General features: G+C 35.8%; 2 protein-coding genes across 2 annotated transcripts in view; one reads left to right on the top strand and one right to left on the bottom strand.

Annotated features, from left to right (window-relative positions):
- The window catches only part of LOC143641832 (thyroid receptor-interacting protein 11-like), a 43894-nt gene extending 39254 nt beyond the window's left edge, over positions 1 to 4640 (bottom strand). The window contains exon 1 of the mRNA XM_077109716.1: positions 3930 to 4640. Within this exon, the coding sequence (XP_076965831.1) occupies positions 3930 to 4640 (711 nt within the window). The remainder of the gene's footprint in view (positions 1 to 3929) is intronic.
- The window catches only part of LOC143401801 (uncharacterized), a 197681-nt gene that overhangs the window by 111385 nt on the left and 66023 nt on the right, over positions 1 to 20273 (top strand). The gene's annotated exons all lie outside the window — the stretch shown is intronic.

Genomic DNA, 20273 nt, shown 5'->3' with positions numbered 1-20273 from the left:
TTTAAATTTACTTTGTTAAATTGTATTAATTTAAATGAAATTTAATGAATTTTTAAATATAAATCATACTATAATTCAAGTTAATAAACAATATCAGTTAATAAAATAAATGTAAATCAAACAATAGTATTAATAAAAGAAATTTAAACAATACTAATTAATAAAGTAAATTTAAATTCGATTAATTTATATTAAATGATAATATAATTTATATTTAAAAATATATTAAATTTAATGTAAATTAATTCTAATAAAAATGTTCTGAGTGGTTTTAGAGACGACAGGTGTCAGAGAAGTATGTGCTATGCAATCTGCTTTTTCTCTTCTCTGATTTCACCTACTTAAGATAGAAACTTTTGATTCATCTTTTACCTTAATTTATCAAAAGTTTGTAACTACTACTATTTTAAGCTTTTCATCTTTCAAAAACTGTTGTTAGCTTATTTCTCTCCCCAACTTGTTTTGATCTACTGTTGTATAAAATGTGTTTATAAGAATTATTGTAGAGCCCCCAATAGTATGTAGATAAACAGTCCAGATATTTAATGATGCATTCTTACTAATTAACTTTTGCATTGGCAATGGATCATGTGATCCCACTTTGGGGTTGACTCATAAAAATACTCTTCCTTCTGGACATATTTAACATCTGGAAAACTGGATTAATGTGAAGTGACTTTTCTGTAGAAGTGGAAATAAGCAAAATGGATAGGGGTCATAGAATTGGGATTCAAAGCATCTTAGAATTTATCCACTAAGCTTCATGTTTAGGTCCTCCCCGTTGGAATTTTCCCTTGGTAGTTGTACAATGTTATCTTGGATAAAATAAATATTCTCAACTTTTTGCAACATTATATTTGGTTTTCATGTACTCTAAATCTGAGACCTCCTTCTTATGGGTTGGATTGTTCTTGTTTCCTGTAATTACATGTATCATTTTTATCTTAATGCCATTAAATTTAAGAAATATTATTCTTTTTTTAAAAAAAGAGGTTGGAACTAATGGTTCAAGAATGCTGCTCTGTACAGTTGCTCACAAAATTACATCAGAATTGATGACTGGTGATGATTAACTGCTACATTGGAACAAAATTCTATAAACAAAAAGTGCTACAAAAAACAAAACAAATTTTTAAAAAAGTACTATGGCAAAAAATCACAACAACAAGAACTCAAAAAATAAAATAAAATGCCTAGTACCTATACACTTACATACACCCGCTTTTTTGCTTTCTCTTACTGACACCACCATGATCTTTATGCAACAACTGCTCCATTTTGTCCTTTGGAATGTCCAGAATGCTCCCCATCAACTGCAATACTTCAAGACGTTTGCCTTTTGGTGCCTTGAAATGACCGATCAAAAGGTTTCTCATGAGGACCTTGTCTAGTTTTCCTTCTGTGCTGTTGACCAAAGTGGACAATTTCTGTTGTGCATGGTCCAACATTTCTTTTCGGAGCTCGTTTTGTTTTTTCAGTTCTTCCATCTCTTCTTCCTTGAGATCTAAGTCTTCTCTCAGTTTGGAAGCAGAATCCAACATAGCATTTGCTTCATGCAAACGTTCCTGCAATGATGATACTTCTCCTTCTAGCTTTTCGGCCTTGTTCTTCCATTCAGCTACCAACTGTTTTTCTTTGGCTAGTTCAGCAGAATGCATAGCTTTCTCTTCTTCTTGGGAGTGCTCTAGGTTACTTGATGACAGGGCACACTGCCTTACTCGTTCCTGGCAGAGCGAAAGCTGCAGTGCATTCTCATCCCTCTGTTGAGAGACCAGACTCAACTGTTCCTGCAGGGACTCTATCTGCACACTGGCTTGATGACTTGCCTTAGAAGATGTAGCTAGCTTCTCCTCCAAGAGTGTGACTTTCTGTCTCAGTTGAATCTCTTTGTCTTCCGCAGCCAATATTTCCTGGGCGTAAGACTCTTCTGATTCCAAGAGCTGGCTGCGTAGCCTTTCTAGCTCCCGGTTTAGGCGTAATTCTTGGTCCTGTAAGTGTTGAACCTCTTTTGTTCTTAGGATTTTTACTTTGGTCTCTTGAAAAATATCAGAATTCAATGTTTGAGCATCTCCTCTTTCTCCAGGCAACTGGGCTTTTATTTTTTCAATAGTTGTCTGCAAGTTCTTAATCTCCTCCTCTTTGTCTAAAAGTAACTGGCTATGCGCAGCATTCATCTGCTCATATTGGTACTTCAATTCATCCATTTCCTCCTTCTGCTCCTGTAAAGACTGAAGTAGTTGCATTTTACGCTGGTTTTGATTTTCAATTATATTCAGATGGTCTTCAATTTCATCTTCCAGATGATTTTTGACTATATTCAGTTGAGATACCTCCAATTCTAGTTCTGTGATAGCATCAAGAGCTTTAGGCTCAGCCACTGGTACAGCTTGATTTTGCTGTTCCCTAAGTGTTTCCAGTTCGAATTGCAGATAGTTGTTTTCTGCTTTCATGTAGGTAAGATTTCTGTCCTTTCTTTCAATGGCTTGCCTTAAAGTTTCATTTTCTCTTAAGGCCTGAGAACACTTATCTAAATCCTTTTGTAGTTCTGAATTTTTTTCTTCGAGTTTTTCAATAAAAACTTCTTTCTCATTTAGGACTTGTTTCAATTGCTCCTCGTCTTCTATATAAGATGCCAAAATTTCCTCCATTTCTTTTTCATCAGCAGTCATTTGCTCAATATTCTTTTTGAGTCCTGCTATTTCAAAGTCCTTCTCTTGATTGAGTTGCACTACACACTCGTGTTTCAGCTGTAAGGCAGAGGTATTCAAATGATGTGCATTGGAGAGTTCCTGAATAGTCTGCCTGTGATTATTTGCTTCTTCCAACAGTCTTTTTTCTGCCTGGTGAAGTTTGGCTTCTATCTCTTCTTTGTCTCTTTTTAGAGTCTCCATGATAGTGTCTTTTTCTTGAGAGATTTGATTGTTAGCAGCAATAGATTCTTCCAACTTACGCCTTACATCTTCACGTGCTAAAATCAACATTTCATTTTCTGTTTTGAGATCGATAGCAACTTTCTTTAAATTTTCATTGAGCTGTTCTACTTCAGAAAGATTTTGCCTTAAGTTGCCAATTTCTGCTTCCCGTTCTTTAAGCATGTCATCCTTACAATGACTGTTAGAGTCTTCATTCAGAGAACTTCGGTACTTACTCTTAAATCCAGACAGCTCATCTTCAATTTGTCTAATGGGACCCTTAAGCCCAAGGTTTTCCTGCTGGATGTTTAAGCTATTTTTTTGTGACTGATTTAGCTGATCTACTAAATCTTCTACTTTACCTTCAAGCTTCTGCTTGGTTAAATGCAAATCACTGAGGCTCTGTGCATTCCCAGTCAACTTCTCCTTCTGCACATGCAACTCTTGGGATATGTTCATTTGATCATCCTCAAGTTGATGAACTCTCTTTTTTTCATCATCTAGTTCTTGTTCCAACTTCTTGATGACAAGGTCTCCTTCATTTTGTTGTTTGGATAGCTCATCTTTTATCAAAATCATGTGCTTTGTAGCTTCCTGATTCGGATGATCCAGTTCTTCTAACTCAGCTATCAGCATTTTCTCTTCATTGATAGTCTCATTCAGTTCTTCCTCCTTTGCCTTCAAGTGAACTTGTAAGTCTAGTAATCGTACATTCAAATTCATGTCTGTTGAAGCTCTGTTTTTCATGACTTGATGGTCACAGCTCAATTTTGACAGTGACATCTGAAGTTCCTCTTTTTCTTGACTCAATGATGACTTCTCTTTTTCTAAAGCTTCAACATGCATTTTAAGTTTCAGATTGTCTTCAGCAAGACGGTTATCCTGGTTTAAGCCATTTAGTCTCATGATTTCCTTCTCAGCATCAGCCAGGGCTTGTTTTAGCCTGAACACTTCTTCCACTGCTGAACTCTGAGGAAGGATTTTTCCCTTTTCTGCCACAGTAGAACTCTGCTCCAAAACTGACATTTCATGCTGATGATCATCTATGTCTGGACTTTGGTTTGGTTGAAGAGTCTTGATAGCATTTTGTACTTTGCAGATTTCACTTGTGTCAGAATGATATTTTCCCTGAGCCTCAGCAATCTGCCTCGAGTGACCAACTTCAGGTTCATATCTTGCAACTTTAATTGACAATCTGCTTGTTTCTTGTCGTGATAAAATTATGTCACTAAAATCCATGTCATCATCACGGAAGGCGGAAAAATGACTACTGATCCCGGAACCGAATGGAGCCAGAGCAGTTGTTGTTGGTACGCCACCAGCTCCTGAAGGTACCCATTGAGCAGCTGCCTGTGGTTGAAACACTTGATTTTGCAGTACAATCTGTCTTGCTTTAAGATGGCGGCTGATCTCTCCCTCTTTCTGTTGCAGTTGATATTGGTAACTTACAGACTGATGGTTTATTTGCAGCTCTGATGCTTCATGCTTTTCTTCCAGATCAGTACAATACTTTTTCAGTCTTTCATTCTCACATCTTAGTGTGGAATCAGTAGTTTCCATTTCCTCTTCCCAGCAATGATGTAATGCTGCTTCTGGGTCTCCTAAGTCATCCAGAAGTATTTCCCTGGTGAAGCTGGAGATATGGCCAGTGAGGGAAGCCAAGCTGCTCCCCACCTGACCCAAGAAGTGGCCCAAGCCTGAGACCAGGCCTCCAAACCAGGACGACATCGCCGCCACTTCAGTGATCCATCGGACCAGCTCCAAACACCGCGTCCATCACCGTCCACTTCTCTGCCCCGAACGTCCTCCAGCGTTGCTAGGGTCAATTATGACCCAAGCGCTCAGAATTCCTCACAGCGCGAGGTTCCTGGGGCTCCACCAATACCAACCATCCCTCCCTGCCTCTAAACTCAGAAGCCGGTCCTGGGCTTTGACCGGGGGCTGGCAGCCAGTAGCACACTCACCCCCTGCAGGGCCTCTGCTTCTTCCCTGCACTTGCCTGTCAGCTATTGGCTCACAGGATTAGGCAGGGTTGGCTGGGAGGAGCTAGAGATACAGGAAAGTGTCCTAGTTTGAGTCCAAAGGCACTCCCACGAAGAATCAATGTTGTAGTTGAAATCCAAAGGTAGTTCACTGGACAGTTCCCTCTTGTCTGGGAGAGGTGGATTTTTTGTTGCTTTCAGTTGCATTCAGTTGACAAGGTGAGGTCTCGCTCCATTACAGAACGCAATCTATTTAATTAAAAGTCCCCGATTCAAAAGTAAATCTCACCCCAAAACACCAGAGTAATTACCAGAGTAATATTTGGCCAAATATGTGAGCATCATAGCTCAGATGGTTAATTTTATTTAACATATAAAATTAACCATCACAAAGTCTTAATCATTCTCAGAATTCAGATTATAATATGGATTAAATGTCACTAAAGAACCATCTTTACCCTTTCCAAAAATAATTTTTTGCTCTTAATCTATAAATGTTTGAGTTCATTTTAACATTATATGGTCCTTGTAAGTTCTGATTGAAGTTCATTTAAGTGCTCAAAAATTCCACTTCAATTGCACTTAAGAAACTTTGTTTTTGAGCCAAAAGGTTGATGTTCACTTAACCTATTGTTGTTTATCAATGCCAAATATAATCCAGGTTTGAACAGTGCAGAGTGAAATAAAAAGTTGAGAAATTTTCTACTATGCAGGAACAATCCTAAATTTAAATCCCATACCTAAAGTTAAGGATCAGAAGGAGTTAAGATAAGGCCCTGCTTTCCAAGGTGTTTAAATTCCAACAAGTTAATGAAGAGGCAGTTTTGTAGAGTTGGGGACAAAGCAAAGAGATGAAGCACATGGGATGTAACAGGCATACCAATTGGGACCAAAGCAATTTTGGAGCTAAACTGACAGAATGCATTTATAAAACCTCTCTCACTTGCAAGAGTTGAAGAGTAAATGAGAACATAGTGTGTAGTTCTCACCTGATGGCTGGTGCAGAGAAAGTGGCCAACAAATAGAGCCTGCTGCCATTTTGTTCATATTTGCTTTTTGTTTTGTTTAGGATCATTTTCCTTATTACCCTTTAGAAGGGGTTTGGGTTTGCTCCCATTACTCACTTCCCAGAGCCCATATTCAGGAGACTCTTTTCCTTGAGCTCTTCTTTCTATATGTGTATTCAGGGAGCAAATACTCAAGGTGGCAGAAATAAAATTTTAAGAATGAAGAATTTTAGGAAAATTAATGGTTAAATAGATTCTAAGGATTATATTAATCACCTCATAATGTCTCTTGCCTTCAAGATAGAGCAAGTAGACATAATTCCTCAGATTGCTATCAGAAACTAGTGACTGCATTTGTGTCTTGTGCTAGAAAAGGAAATCTTCTTTGTCTTTCTTATTCATCTCCAAATCTGAGAGAGAAATCAGGCCTGTATTAGTCAATCTTTCTTCATAAAAGACTAATATAAAAATTTAAGCCCCTTTCAGCATCTGCTGAAGTTGAGAATCCATGCTATATCCAAGCTGTGTCTACTGTTGAAGAAGCCATCAACAATACCAAGTATCCTTTTCTCCCTTTTGACCATTCCTCCTGTGTGTGTGTGTGTGTGTGGTGGGGGGGGTTGTGTTTGGGTGTCGGTGTGTGTGTGTGCGTTTTAGAAGGCACTACATAAAAAAAAAATAAAGATGTTGTGTCCAATAAAGGCTAAATAATAAATATTTTTTTAAAAAAGAATTTAAAATGTCCATAAATGTTATACAAACTGTGAAATTAGATGCTTTCGCATCTAGTGACTTTTATAACTAGGACAAAGAATTAAATGTAGTTCTGCTGTGTATAAAATGATCAAAATAAATCACCAATATCATAAAGAAAGTTAAGTCTTGCCTATGTGGAAGCGATTGTTAAAGTCATGAGGATGGAGGATTTCACTGAGAAAAGAAGGCACATGGAGGAAAAGGAAGCTTCAGTTTTTCAATTGCTTATTATGTTTCAGCATTGGTTTGTTCTTTCCTAGACAGTATTTTATTTATTTAGTATAAAAATTTGGGTTGGAATATCTAGTAGAAGAACTGGAAGAAAAAAAAAAAGAGGAGAAGGATTTGAAGAAGAAAGAACATGAGAGGAGAAATGGATAAAGAAAAATCATGATATTGTTTGTGATTAAGGCAAAAGGAAAGAGGGTGGGGGCAAAGGTTGGTGTACATGGTCAGATGCTGCATGAGGGGCACATTGAGGATGAAACCTGAGGAAGTTGGTTATTGATGATCTTTGTGGTTCATGGGGAGTGAAAGTGGGATTTCAAGGTAGTCAGGATGAGCTGCTCAAAGGTTCAAGTCAGCATTCAACAAAGATAGTGCCTTTTCCTTCATATCCCCTTCACGCTACAGAACAAGTCCTACTTCCCCTCATACTTTATCTCTTGTAACTTTCTCCTGTGGTCTTCTGTCTCATTTCCTTCCATGTTTCTCTCTCTGAAAAAGAGGACCCTTGGACCCTGATCCTCATTAAGCACATATTTATAAAATCCATTCATATACTGAATGCTGAAAAGGGAACAATGAAGTATTTTCCTTTCTAGTAGTTCTGAATATTTTCTTTATGTCAGAGACTCTTCCCTTTTATATATGTATAAATTGGTGATTTTGAAAAAAAAAGTCATTTAAATTTAATCTGTGAAAAATCACTAGTTCAAGACAAGTTTAATTCTTACCTTGAGAGTTTTTGTTGATGTACATTAAGGTAGTCAGTAATTGATGTATGGTTGGGTTATCTCCTGTTTTGCATTGATTTCATGGGTTTATCATGGAACTTTTTCTTAGGCAGATATACTTTATACTGATGCATTACATTTTCTTTGATTTTTCTTTCCTAATATTTATAATCTAGTGGGTGCTAGGTTTTTATATCATTTCTTTCTTGCTTCTATTGCCAAACTGCTTAATACAGGCTAAATGAAAATAATCTTATAATAAGAGTGGAATGAGTCTATTGTTTTTCTGAAAATCTTTCTAAGTTATTCTCTTGGTTTCTGTTTCAATTTACAGCCACAGAAACTAAACAAACAACACCCCTCTAGGGAAGACAGGAATGTACCACACACAATGCTTATGGCCCTGTGAGACACATTTAGATTATTAGGCAGGTGACGAAAGGTCTTAAAGGGAAAGGTTGATTTTTTCCCATTTCTGTCTTGCACAGTAAGACAATGACAGCTCTTTGTGTGATTTTATAGTGTACAAATGTTCCAGTAGAGTAGTCACTGATTTAATCAATCATCCAGATGTTTAATCAAACATTTAGATATTTTTGTCAACTCTATGTGAAATAATTTAATGCCCCAAAGTGACTTGTTATTATAATGTATAGAAGAATTGAACTATGGAAAGTATTGAATAGAACCCTTCCATACAACCTTAACAAAGAAATAGAAACTAACACACACCCATTGATTCTTATGGTCATGCTTATTTACAGTGATAATTTGAACTCAACAAAATTTGTTTTGTTCACAGAATCTAAGGCTTTAGTATAAGGTGATATTTTGAATATTTCTTCAGTTGTATAAATTGGAAAAATAATGTGAATTAGTAATTATATTTTATGTCTGTCTTACTGTAAATCAAGTTCAAAGCATGAAATGTCACTTTAATTTTTATAAAACAAATTACTTGTAAAACTTCTAAAAATATTAATAGTATTTCTTAGGTCAACAGATGTTGCATACAATACAGGATAGTAGTGCAAAGAATATGGAGGTCTTAGAAACAAACCATCTAGTTTTGAATCTCAACTAAGTTATTATTCATAACTTGATCTTGGGTAGATTTCTTGACTTTCCTAATCTGAAGTTAATTCATCTGTAGAGCTCAGTGTCATTGTAAAAATTAACTATAGTGAATATAAAATGCCTGGCACTTTATAGCTTATAGCTCTTATGCTTTTTCTAAGTTCTCACAATAGGTACAGTGCTTTAAAATCATGAGTTCTATTTATCTGGAAAATAAGCCTCATAGTGTTCCTTTGCTCTCCTAAAGTATACATAGAATGTGCAACTCTGTAGGGCCAATATTATTACCTTACTCCAAAAGTATACTTTTAACACCGACAAGGTTCTTGGTACTATCTCAGCAAAGGAATTCGTGAGGAACAAACAGACATAAGTTCTGTCCAATTAGAAAACTAATTTAGAAGAAAGAATAAATAAGTGAATAACTAGATGAATAAGTACATATTATAAAATACACTCTACTCAAAATGTACAATTACTGCAAGGAAGCAGAACTGAAATGCCTGCTTTGCAATAGATAGTCCAAGAAGAGTCTGAGTCAATGAAATATCATCTGTTTCTTGAAGCATAAGTATGCTTAACACGTACATTAGAAATTATATTATAATTAGAAATTATATTTTATGTCTGTCTTACTGTAAATCAAGTTCAAAGCAAGAAATGTCACTTTAATATCCGTAAAACAAATTACTTGTAAAACTTGTAAAAATATTAATAGTATTTCTTAGATCAACAGATGTTGCATACAATACAGGATAGTAGTGCAAAGAAAAGGGAGGTCTTAGAAATAAAACGTCTAGTTTTGAATCTTGACTAAGTTATTATTCATAACTTGATCTTGGGTAGATTTCTTGACTTCCCTAATCTGGAGTTAATTCATCTGTAGAGCTCAGTGTCATTGTAAAAATTAACTATAGTGAATATAAAATGCTTGGCACTTTATAGCTTGTAGCTCTTATGCTTTTTCTAAGTTCTCACAATAGGTACAGTGCTTTAAAATCATGTGTTCTATTTACCTGGAAAATAAGCCTCATAGTGTTCCTTTGCTCTCCTAAAGTATACATAGAATGTGCAACTCTATAGGGCCAATATTATTACCTCACTCCAAAAGTATACTTTTAACACTGACAAGGTTCTTGGTACTATCTCAGCAAAGGAATTCATGAGGAACAAACAGACATAAGTTCTGTCCAATTAGAAAACTAATTTAGAAGAAAGAATAAATAAGTGAATAACTAGATGAATAAGTACATATTTTAAAATATACTCTACTCAAAATGTACAATTATGGCAAGAAAGCAGAACTGAAATGCTTGCTTTGCAATAGATTATCCAAAAAGAGTCTGAGTAAATGAAATATCATCTGTTTCTTGCAGCATTAAGTATGCTTAGCAGGTAAATTATGAAGAAATTTACAGTTCTAGGCAAAGAAAACTGATGTGTGAACTGTATCAGGAAAGAGTTTTTTTCTGCATTGACAAACTGATACAAGATGGGTGGATTGGAACGTCAGAATAAGGGGAGGCAGATCTGAGATCCCAGTGGAGGCTGTTGGAGTGGAAAAGACAAGGCATCAAAGGCATTTAGAGTAGCTTAGGTTTAATGTTTTTTTTTTTTTTTTTTTTCTGGTATATAGGATTGAACCTAGGGCCATTAAACACTGAGTCACATTCGCAACCCTTTTTTAACTTTTTCTTTTGAGACAGGGTCTTTCTAACTTGTATAAAGACTCACAAAATCGCTGGGGCTTTCTTTGAACTCCTGATGATCCTGTCTCTAAATAAAATACCAAACAGTGAGATCCTGTCTCTAAATAAAATACCAAACAGGGCTGGGGATGTGGGTCCAGAGTCCCTGATTCAATCCCTAATAGCCACTCCCCCCCCAAAAAAAAGGACATCTGCTCTCTTATCTATTATGTAAATGCTTAGTATAGTGACATAAATGTTATCTGTTGTTGTTTAAACAGTATAAAGGATACATAAATTTTGGCTTCTATCTCAGAGCTGAGAGTGTTAATCTGTAATCCAAATAGAAAGGTGGACAAAAGACAGGTGAAGGGTAACTTGCAGTTGGTGGCCCAGGTGGCTCCACAGAAAGGTGAATTGGATCATGAGGTCAAATGTCATCAGTGGATCAATCCACTGATGGGTTTATAATTTGACAGGATTATTGGGAGTTGGTAAAAACTGTAGGCAGTAGGGCATACATTTGTTACCAACTCCCAATGGGAGGGTAGGTCATTGGAGTTGATTCCCTAGAAGGGGACATCTCATTCCTCAGATCTTTCTTTCCCTCACTGGTTTTTTGTTGTTGTTGTTGTTGTTGTTTTTATCTCTATGAGATATGCAGCTCTGTTTAGAAGCCAGGCTCACTGCCTTGTTGATGTTCATTTTCTCCTGGTGTCTTTAAATATACTTTCCCTTATACACATCGATATTCAAATTTCACCTTATAAGATTTCCAATCCTAGCAAATTAGAAGTCATCCTAATAATCTCATGTTAATTTAATCCTCTCTTTAAAATGTTCTCTCCAAATACAGATACCTTCAGAGGCACTGGGGATTAGAACCCCAACATATTAATTTGGGGCAGGGACACTCTTCAGCTTATTCCAGAAGAATTTTTCTGATTATCAAATCTCAAATGGGAAAGAAAAAAAAAAAGTACTCTAAAGGTAACTGATAAAACCATTATGTGCAATGTGTGGGGCTGGTTAGTTATTAAGTAACAAAGACATGCAAATACATACATAGAGTATACAATAGATACAACCATTTTCATTAGCCAAAAGCACATCGCCTTATTTAGAGAAAATGATAGAGCAAATGAACAAAATGTCCTGAGTAACTTTTATGTATAGACCATTGCTTTCAACTACTATCTCTCCGTCTTTCTCTTGCTTTCTCTTTTCTAGTCATGAATTTGAATTATCAAGAAAATATTTAAAATAGTTCAGAGAGTTAACCCTTCTGAACCACAGAGATCATTTCTTTTTTTTTTTTAAATTTTTAAGGAAACATTAAGCATTTTACAATTTTGTCTCTGTCTACTCTATTTTAAGTCTCTTAAGAGCATCAAATATATTTTATGTGTCATGGACTCCAAGAGTCTTACACAGTGCTAGCTTAGTAAAGACACATGAGTGCTAGTAAATATTGGTTGGATAAAATGATGAATAATTTCAGATAAGTTAAGTGAGTCATTCAGGAGAATTATCAGGAGATTTCAAAACACAATTTTGATTGCTTTCAGGTGAGCATTTGATTCCCCTACACTGTTTACTTACATTGAATTTTTGAGTCAGTAGTTTTCTTTGTGTTATGAACTAAAAGTGAAAAGGAGAATAAAGAGAAGTCACTTGAACAATTAATCCTATATAAAGACATGTGCTTAGTCATCTTTTCTTACTTTCCAACTATAATTATTATGATATTATTATTATTATTATTATTATTATTATTATTATTATTATTACTGGTGCTGGGCATTGAACCCAGGGCCTTGTGCATGATAGGCAAGCACTGTACCAGCTGAGCTATATCCCCAGCCACTTTCTGATTATTATAACCATATTCATTACATGATATTATTCTATACAGATTTACCCAGAAAAAAAATTATAATCCTTTCCATTGTATTCTACTACAACTATAATCTTACCTAATATTTTAAAATTTGAAAAATGTTATGTAATTGTCTGTTTCACTTTGTTTGAGAAATTTATATTATTTGTATCTTTGGCAATTTGAAAGTGATTCTTAAATTTTACTCATAATCATTAACTATAGAATGGTATATATGCATTGTAATTTTATTCTATACACTTCCTAGGGTATCTTGCTAAAGGGTCCTCTGTAGGAAAACTAACATTTAATTTAAAAATGCTCTTACTACTTGAAGAAATCACTTGGTGCTTGGCAATAGCCTCGGTACCTATGAATATAGTTAAAATAAGAAGACATATAGTTTTTTTGAAGACGATATAAAGATGACTATAACGATCTGAAAAGATGTTGGAAATCATTAGCATTAGGGAGATGCAATCTGAGACCATCTTGAGGCATCATCACACTTCACAGGTTAAACAAAGAAAACCAAAGTGGTAATACCAGATACAGATGATACAGGACGCAGAGAAACTGGATCTCTCATACCTTGCTGGTGAATACTGAGAATGGTACAGCCACTCTGAAAACAGGTCACTAGATTCTTAAACAAGTAAACCTACCCTTATCACAGGGCCCAGCTCTGACTCTGGTGGATGTTTATTCCAATAAAAAGGAATGAAATGTTCACCCATGCAGCAACTCAGGTGAATCCCAAGGATATCATGCTGCATGGAAAAAGGCCAATCTCAAAAAGTCATATAGTGCATGATTCCATTCATAAAACATTCTTGAGATGACAAAATTATGGAGAGGGAGAAAAAGTTAGTGGATAGTGATGGGGGTGGTGTTGGCAGTGATGTTGTAAAAAGGTAGCAAGAGGGAGGAGAACTGGAGGACATTATATTAAGCAAAACAAGTCAGGCACAGAAAGACAAATACTGCCTGTTCACACTTACATGTGGAAACTAAAGGTGATCTCAAAGAAGTACAAGAAAGAATAGTGGTAACAGAGCCTGGGAGAGGTGTGTGTGGGTGTGTAGGCAGAGAATGATTAATAGGTGCAGGGGTGCAGATGGATGGAATGACTCCTTATTTTGTGTAACATGTAGGATAACTACGGCTCACAATAAGTAATATTTCAGAACAGCTAATAATGAGAATTTTGAATGTTCCCCACACAAAGAATTGGCATGTCCTCTGTGAGAGATATGCCCATGACATGATTATTATACATTGTATTTATATATTGAAATGCCACTGTATACATATATTACATGCTATGATTACCATATGTAAACTCTACACATACACACAGACATACACACAACAGAAAATAGAAAGTGGAAAGAGAAATTTTAGTGGTAATGGAATAGTTCTCTATCTGGTTTGTATTGGTCACTACACAGATGATACAGTGTCGTAGAACTACAACACATTGTTCTAACATTGGTTGGTCTTCCTAGTTTTGATATTGCACTACAGTTGTATAAGAAGAAACCATTGGGGAAACCGAGTGGAAGGTACATACTACTGTTCTATACTTCCTTGAACACTTTCTGTGACTCTATAATTTTTCAAAACAACAAAATCCCTTCACTTATTTCTTTCCATCTTGAATTGAGTTCTAAAAGAGGCAATACACTATTTTCTCTGTCTTTCCTCAATGCAATTTTCCATTATTTTATGTTACCATTGTTACATTCTGGTGGGTTTCAAAACTCACTAGATTGAGCTTTCTCAGCAATGTTTTCTGCTTTTGTAACAGTAAATACGATTTTATGAAGAAAAAGTTTTGCAATCTCTGTACTCAAGCATAAAGCTAATTAATACACAGAACATAGTATGTTCATTCAGGAAACAGATATGCTTACATAGAAGGAAAATTTATTTTTAAGATAAACATTCAAAATATTGTATCAAATAGCTGAAGTAGTGATAGCTATCTATTTTTAGAAATATATAAATCTTCGCTTTTGACAAGTTGGTTATACTCAAGACATTACAAAATTGTAACTTGCTTTCATATTCTATATCACATATTTAATGTGAACAGAAAAGTAAACAGGAATAAATTTTCAATTTATTCCCCAATCAAATGAAACACTATACAATGAAATGCTTTGCATTTTCATTTGTTGCACAGATGTGTCTGGAAGAAACTTGACTTGAAATCTGAGATATCTAGCCATCAATTATTCTCAGTGTGATACAGAGGATATACTTTTTAACTACTATTTTTAGTGCTAAAGTATCCTAGAAAGCACTATTCAGGGATGATTGGGAAAATTTTTGAAATAAACAGTGAGATATTTATCCACTAGAGATACTTGGCTTAGGTCACAAGTTTAGAGAATAAACTGTCAACTGTATACCAAGAAATCTAATTAATTTATGATTTTTCCTTATAAAGCCTAAGGGATCACCTTATTTGTCAAAATTCTTTCAGTCTCTCACAAAAACTAAAAAATCAACATCCCAAGGAGAATTCTGATAGAACACTTAAATTGTTATACATTTCTGCATATGAACATTTGCTCTAAAAAGATTTTTATACTTCTCTCTCTGTATATATTTGTTAAATGTCTTTATGAGATAAAATATAAAAAGTGTTCCTGTAAGAAACTTTTTAAAACTTATTAAGGCCCCTTTGTATATAATAAAGCAACGTTTATATTATTACTTTTATCATCTTCAATTCTTGGCTATTCTTATGTGCAGAAGTATATATTTTAGCAAAACTATTTCAACAAATACTTTTCCTTTTAGCTTCAAGTGTATTATGTACTTTACATGGAGCTTAAAGTGCTGTATTGTTCTTGGAGCTGTTTTTCAGTCTTTCTTTTCATGATATGATATGCCCCTTAATAAATTCCATGAGAACAAAGCTCCAGAGTCCATAATCCTGAGGATGAAGTGGCCTGTATGGGGGATATTCAAGATGAAGTTGCTATTAATTCTGTACCCAAACCATCAAATTCCTTTAGAAGCATTAATCCTGAATATGAAAGGAGAAGAAATGTGTTGCCCTGTGACAATACTATTCTTGTAGCCAAGGTGAGCTAAGGTCCTAGGCCAAAGACTACTGTGGTTTAGCCTTCCTTAGTGTGGCTCAGCCTTGCTCACTGTAAGTGCCACCTCCAGCTTCATATGCTCCCTGTGCTCAGCACTGGCCTACTCTTGTATAAAAAAATAAAAGCTGCATTTAGCCCTAAGCCTTACATAAAATAGAAAATGTATTTCTTAACTTAGTGACCCAGATTTCCTTTCAATGGGAAGGAGAATATCATCCCTTTCTTACTGGTTAATGGAAATTGCCAGGTAAAGCATGTATAATCACTCAAAAATCCTGAAGTAATTAAACTACTGAATGGACATTCCACATCTCTCCACCACCACTACTCTTAATCCTCATGCACACACACACATTACCGCCAAAGACCATTAGCTCATGTCTTTATGTAACCAGCCCTAGCTAAGAGCTGAGATTGGCACTGTGAAATAGATAGAAATATTGGTTTGAAGTCCTGTTGCTTTGGCATTTTCCAGAACATCTTAAAATGTCAGTGGTGAATATATGTTCAAATATTGTTGTCTGGCAAGTTGCCCAGAGCTCCAAAAATAAGATAGAATAAGTCCACATTTCATTAGTTACTGTGAAAGTTCCATCAAGCTTATCAGTTGGTTCTTAAGTCCCATTAGTTAAAGTCACCTGACTAGTTTTTCAGTTGTCAACTCTATCATTGTCCTTGCCTGAAGACCACAAGGTGTGTGTCAACACAGATGGACCCAAGGATTCAATGAAGCACTCCCTCTGCTTGTCAATGAGAGGAACTCTCTGTGGCTCCCACACACATCCTCAGGTGGATGGGCACTCCAGGATTCCATACCCTCATTTGCTTATTCATCTTGATCTGATTTTGTTCTGTATACACATAAATGACTTGGAAACTCTCAGCGTGGCTGCTAGAGAAGTAAATCAAAGGGCTGCCTAAGCCTGAATCCAACTTAGGTCTTTAGAAGCAACAATTGAACCTCTTTCTCTTGCTCTACCAGGATAGGAAGGATACAGCACTATTTCCAACCAGTTCCCTAATTAAAATACCTTCAGAGTTGTCATTGTTTTTTAAAGTAGTTACTCAGCTGACTAAATAAGATTACATAGACTCAGCATCTCTAGGAAACCATAACAGGTAGAATATGGAGTTAGAAATGTTATTTTTAGCCCATATATTACAGCAAGAGATTAGCACTTGTGAAATTAGATTGTTGAAAAACTGCCTCATGAGGTTACTGAATTTCTTTATAGACCCGAAGATACATGAATCTCTGCACATACACAGATGAAAGTCCACACATTTTTTGTTAGGACAGTCATTTTGCATAAGATTCATTGGTATCTAAAACTCAAATTCAAATTCATTATGTGTTTGTGCCACTGGTGATTTGAATGACTTTGTGATCAATCTCAATTGCATAGGTTTAAAAAAAGATTGTTTATATGATTTTTGTTTGTTTGTTTAGGTATGGGATTAAACCCAGGGATGCTTAACCACTGAGCCACATTCCCAGTTGTATTTATTTTATTTTGTTACAGAGTGTCTGTAAATTGCTGAGGCTGGCTTGGAACCCCTGGAATTCAAGGAATCTGTCACCACACCCTGCTAAGTTTACAAGATTTTTTTTTTTTTTAATCCATGTCCTCATAAGACTAAGCCTTGATAAACAGGTAAAAAGTCCGATAGATAGGCACAAACTATTTTTAAAATAGTTTTCCTAAAGATCAGATTATTTTGAAGTTATAGAAATCATATTATTCTTTTTGTTTCTTTTAGTAACATCATTGTTTGGTGCATTACAATTGTTCAAAATAACGGCCTTTGTTATTACACATTGGTACCTTCACATAACCTAATTTGGGTTATTAGATTTCCCAGTACCTTCTCTTACTCCTCCCTCTCCTCATGTCTGGAAATCACTTATTATCATCCCTGAGAAGGACATGAAAAAAGGAAATAAATTGCTGGATGACAGTTCCTCAGTGCCAAGGATCATTCAAAGTATCTCCTACAGTGCATTGCTCCAAAATTGGGGGCAGAGAAGAGGAAGCTACTCTGGTTAACTGTTGCAGGGTTTGATCAGTTCAATGGATTTTGGTCTTTGTTATATTTTGCCTGTCCCAGATAAAAGTTTTTCAAATGGACAAGCTAACCAGAAAAGCTGCTCCAGGCCCTTCTGTCCAGTCTAGTCTTTCTTACTCTAAGCAAATCATCCTAATGTTCCTCCCCAGCAACTGAGGAAACAAAGACTTATGATAGACATGAAAGAAAACTCCATTTTTTTTATATCATTTGATACTCACTCCATGTCCATAAACTACTAAAGTGTTAGGGTCTGTAAACAAGTCAGGATGGCGCCTGGCATTTTGCCAGAGGGAGTGGTTTGTGAAGGAACGCCAGGGAGCCTTTAAGTGTGGAGATTCCTTATTGGTTGACTGCTGTATCTAGTTTATGTTAATTAAGATAAGCTGTGTGGAATGTATATATACCCCTCCTGTCCTACAATAAACAGCTCCCACTCCTGCTGTATCAATGTACACAAGTTGCTCCTCACACCCCGGTTATTTTGCTGCAGCCGGACTGTGGCACTAAAGGTTTGCAATAAATCATCTCAAATACTATTTCATCTGTGCTCATAAAAAGTAGACACATTTTAATTGTTGGAACCTTTTACCTCTCTTGGGACCGAGGCCATTATTGGTTGGTGGCTGAGGTGGCCTCATGGGTTCTTCCAGAGCATTTCCGTATACATGACCTGGCTGGATTGGTGTTCGCAGGCTTTTAGCCTCTGCATGGGCTTTTGACCTTCGTGCTGCCTAATGGTTGAATCTGAAATCTTCCTAGGCCCCTTAGTGATAGTGACGTACCTGCCCCTGCTTCGTTCTTCCTACTGTCTCTTCCTACTCCCTCCTTCTATCACTATATAAACTTGTCCCTGACAAAATAAAGTTGAGACTGTTGCACCTTCTTGGTTGTCTCCTCTCCCGACTCAGTGTGATTGTGGGCCAGGTTGGGTGGCAGGCCAGGTTGAGATACTTACCCTCTAGCTCAGCCCAGGAGAAGCTAGTGTGCTTCACTACCTCTGTCAGAGGGTGGTTCCCACAGCTGGTGCCTTGGAGAGGACAGGCTGATCCTGCCTGCCTCCCGTGTACCCTTTGTCACAGGGAGCGACATTAATGTGAGACCAAATCAAATCCAGGGATAGACATTAATAGAATATCTCAAATAAGTATTTAATAAAAAGGCTAGCAAATTCAGGGTCTTTAATGAAACTTTAATAAAATTGATGAGACAAGGAAACTGAAAGCACAATATTTTCTTAGGAACTTTTCTGTTTGGTGTTATCTTCTTTACAACATAGAAGCTTTTCCTAAGAATGCAGGGAGTATGAAATTTCTAAGGCTCTCTTGCTGTTTTCTCCATTAAACCCCTGTCTTAAAAATCTTGAATCTATATTAATCTTTGTAATTTTCTGGCTACCTATATAACATGTTTTTCTCAAGCATGCAGTGAGGTCGCTGTTTCCAAGAGCTCTTCAATTCTGAAATATAAGAAGTGTGTTTCCAGGCATTGAAACCCAAAGGCTCACCTAGACACAATGGAGTGAGCAGAATACATAAAAATCTCTCCTGACAAATCTGAACTCTGCTTTTCCCAACCATGTGAAGTCTATTGGAAGAAGATTCCAAGTAATTTGGCACGTCGAAGCAAAATATATACTTTGATATTCTTCTCAGGAGTTAGCCATGTTATGTTGCAGGAAGGCAGATTTTAGTGCTGAATTTCTGATTGTATCCCCCCAAAAGTTGTTCCAGGCATATCATGCAAGAATGTAACCTCCAAAAAATAAATTATAAAGGGAGAAAATTAGACTTCAGAAGGCTGGATAATATTTGCATGTTCATGCATTTTACCACACATCAGACCTTCTTCCTTCTTCCTTGCTCTGATGTGAAGCATGTGCTTTCATTTTTCATTTTGGCTTAACATGTTATCATTTAATAATAATTCAGTAAATATACTTAGAACAAGAAAGTCACCTAATGACTCATGTCTTAGGGATGGTTTCAAAAAAAATTAATTGTGCATTTTGTACCATAGAGTATTCCCAGTGTTTCCTAGAATTGTTGCAACTGATGCTGGAAGCTTCGAAATAGAGCAGAAGGCATAAGGTCTGTGGCTTGTGACCCTTCCCAAAGTATGTAAGATCGGTAGACATTGAATGCAAACAAAAAACTATGCATCATTGAAGTTTTTCCTGTCACTAAAATGCTAGCAGAGCTCAAGGAATTGTGAGTCCCTTTTTCTATAGTACAGGAAAAATAAGAAATTTCAAGACTTGAGTTACCTACAATTTCTGAGAACGTACCTTGGTACTTAGAAGGTTCTCAACTTAAAAACACACAAAAAAAGAAATGTCATCATTTTCCATAGCATTTGGAAACTTTCCATAGGTTGGAAACTTTACTCTCAGAGGTCATCAGTTCTCAGATATTTATATGTTTTGAATACTTAGCCAATCTGACTTTGGGATGCATCTTCCAGTTGTTGTCTCAGTGATTTTGTTCATGCCTAACAACTGATGGCATCTTAATTTTGGTAAAATAATGTAAATGTTAAGGTGAAATTTAGAAATAAGAAAGGAAAAGCTGATATGGGTAGCTACTGGGTGTTTTGTCTTCCTTTTTTTTATTTTTGTAAAGTGAAACAAAAGATAAACCAAAAGTTTCTATCTTAAGTTAGGTAAAATCAAAGAGGAGAAAAAAGAAGATAATATAGCTAATACTTCACTGCCACCTGTAATTTCTAAAACAACTAAGAGCATTTTTATTAAAATTAACTTTGTTGACATGTATATTAAATTATAGAGTAAATATTAAATAATTCAATCTATATTATATTATTAAAATTTACT

Source organism: Callospermophilus lateralis, chromosome 6, assembly GCF_048772815.1.
Source record: "Callospermophilus lateralis isolate mCalLat2 chromosome 6, mCalLat2.hap1, whole genome shotgun sequence".
Taxonomy (NCBI): domain Eukaryota; kingdom Metazoa; phylum Chordata; class Mammalia; order Rodentia; family Sciuridae; genus Callospermophilus; species Callospermophilus lateralis.
Note: the sequence above shows the minus strand (reverse complement) of the source record. Positions and strands in the feature narration are given on the sequence as shown.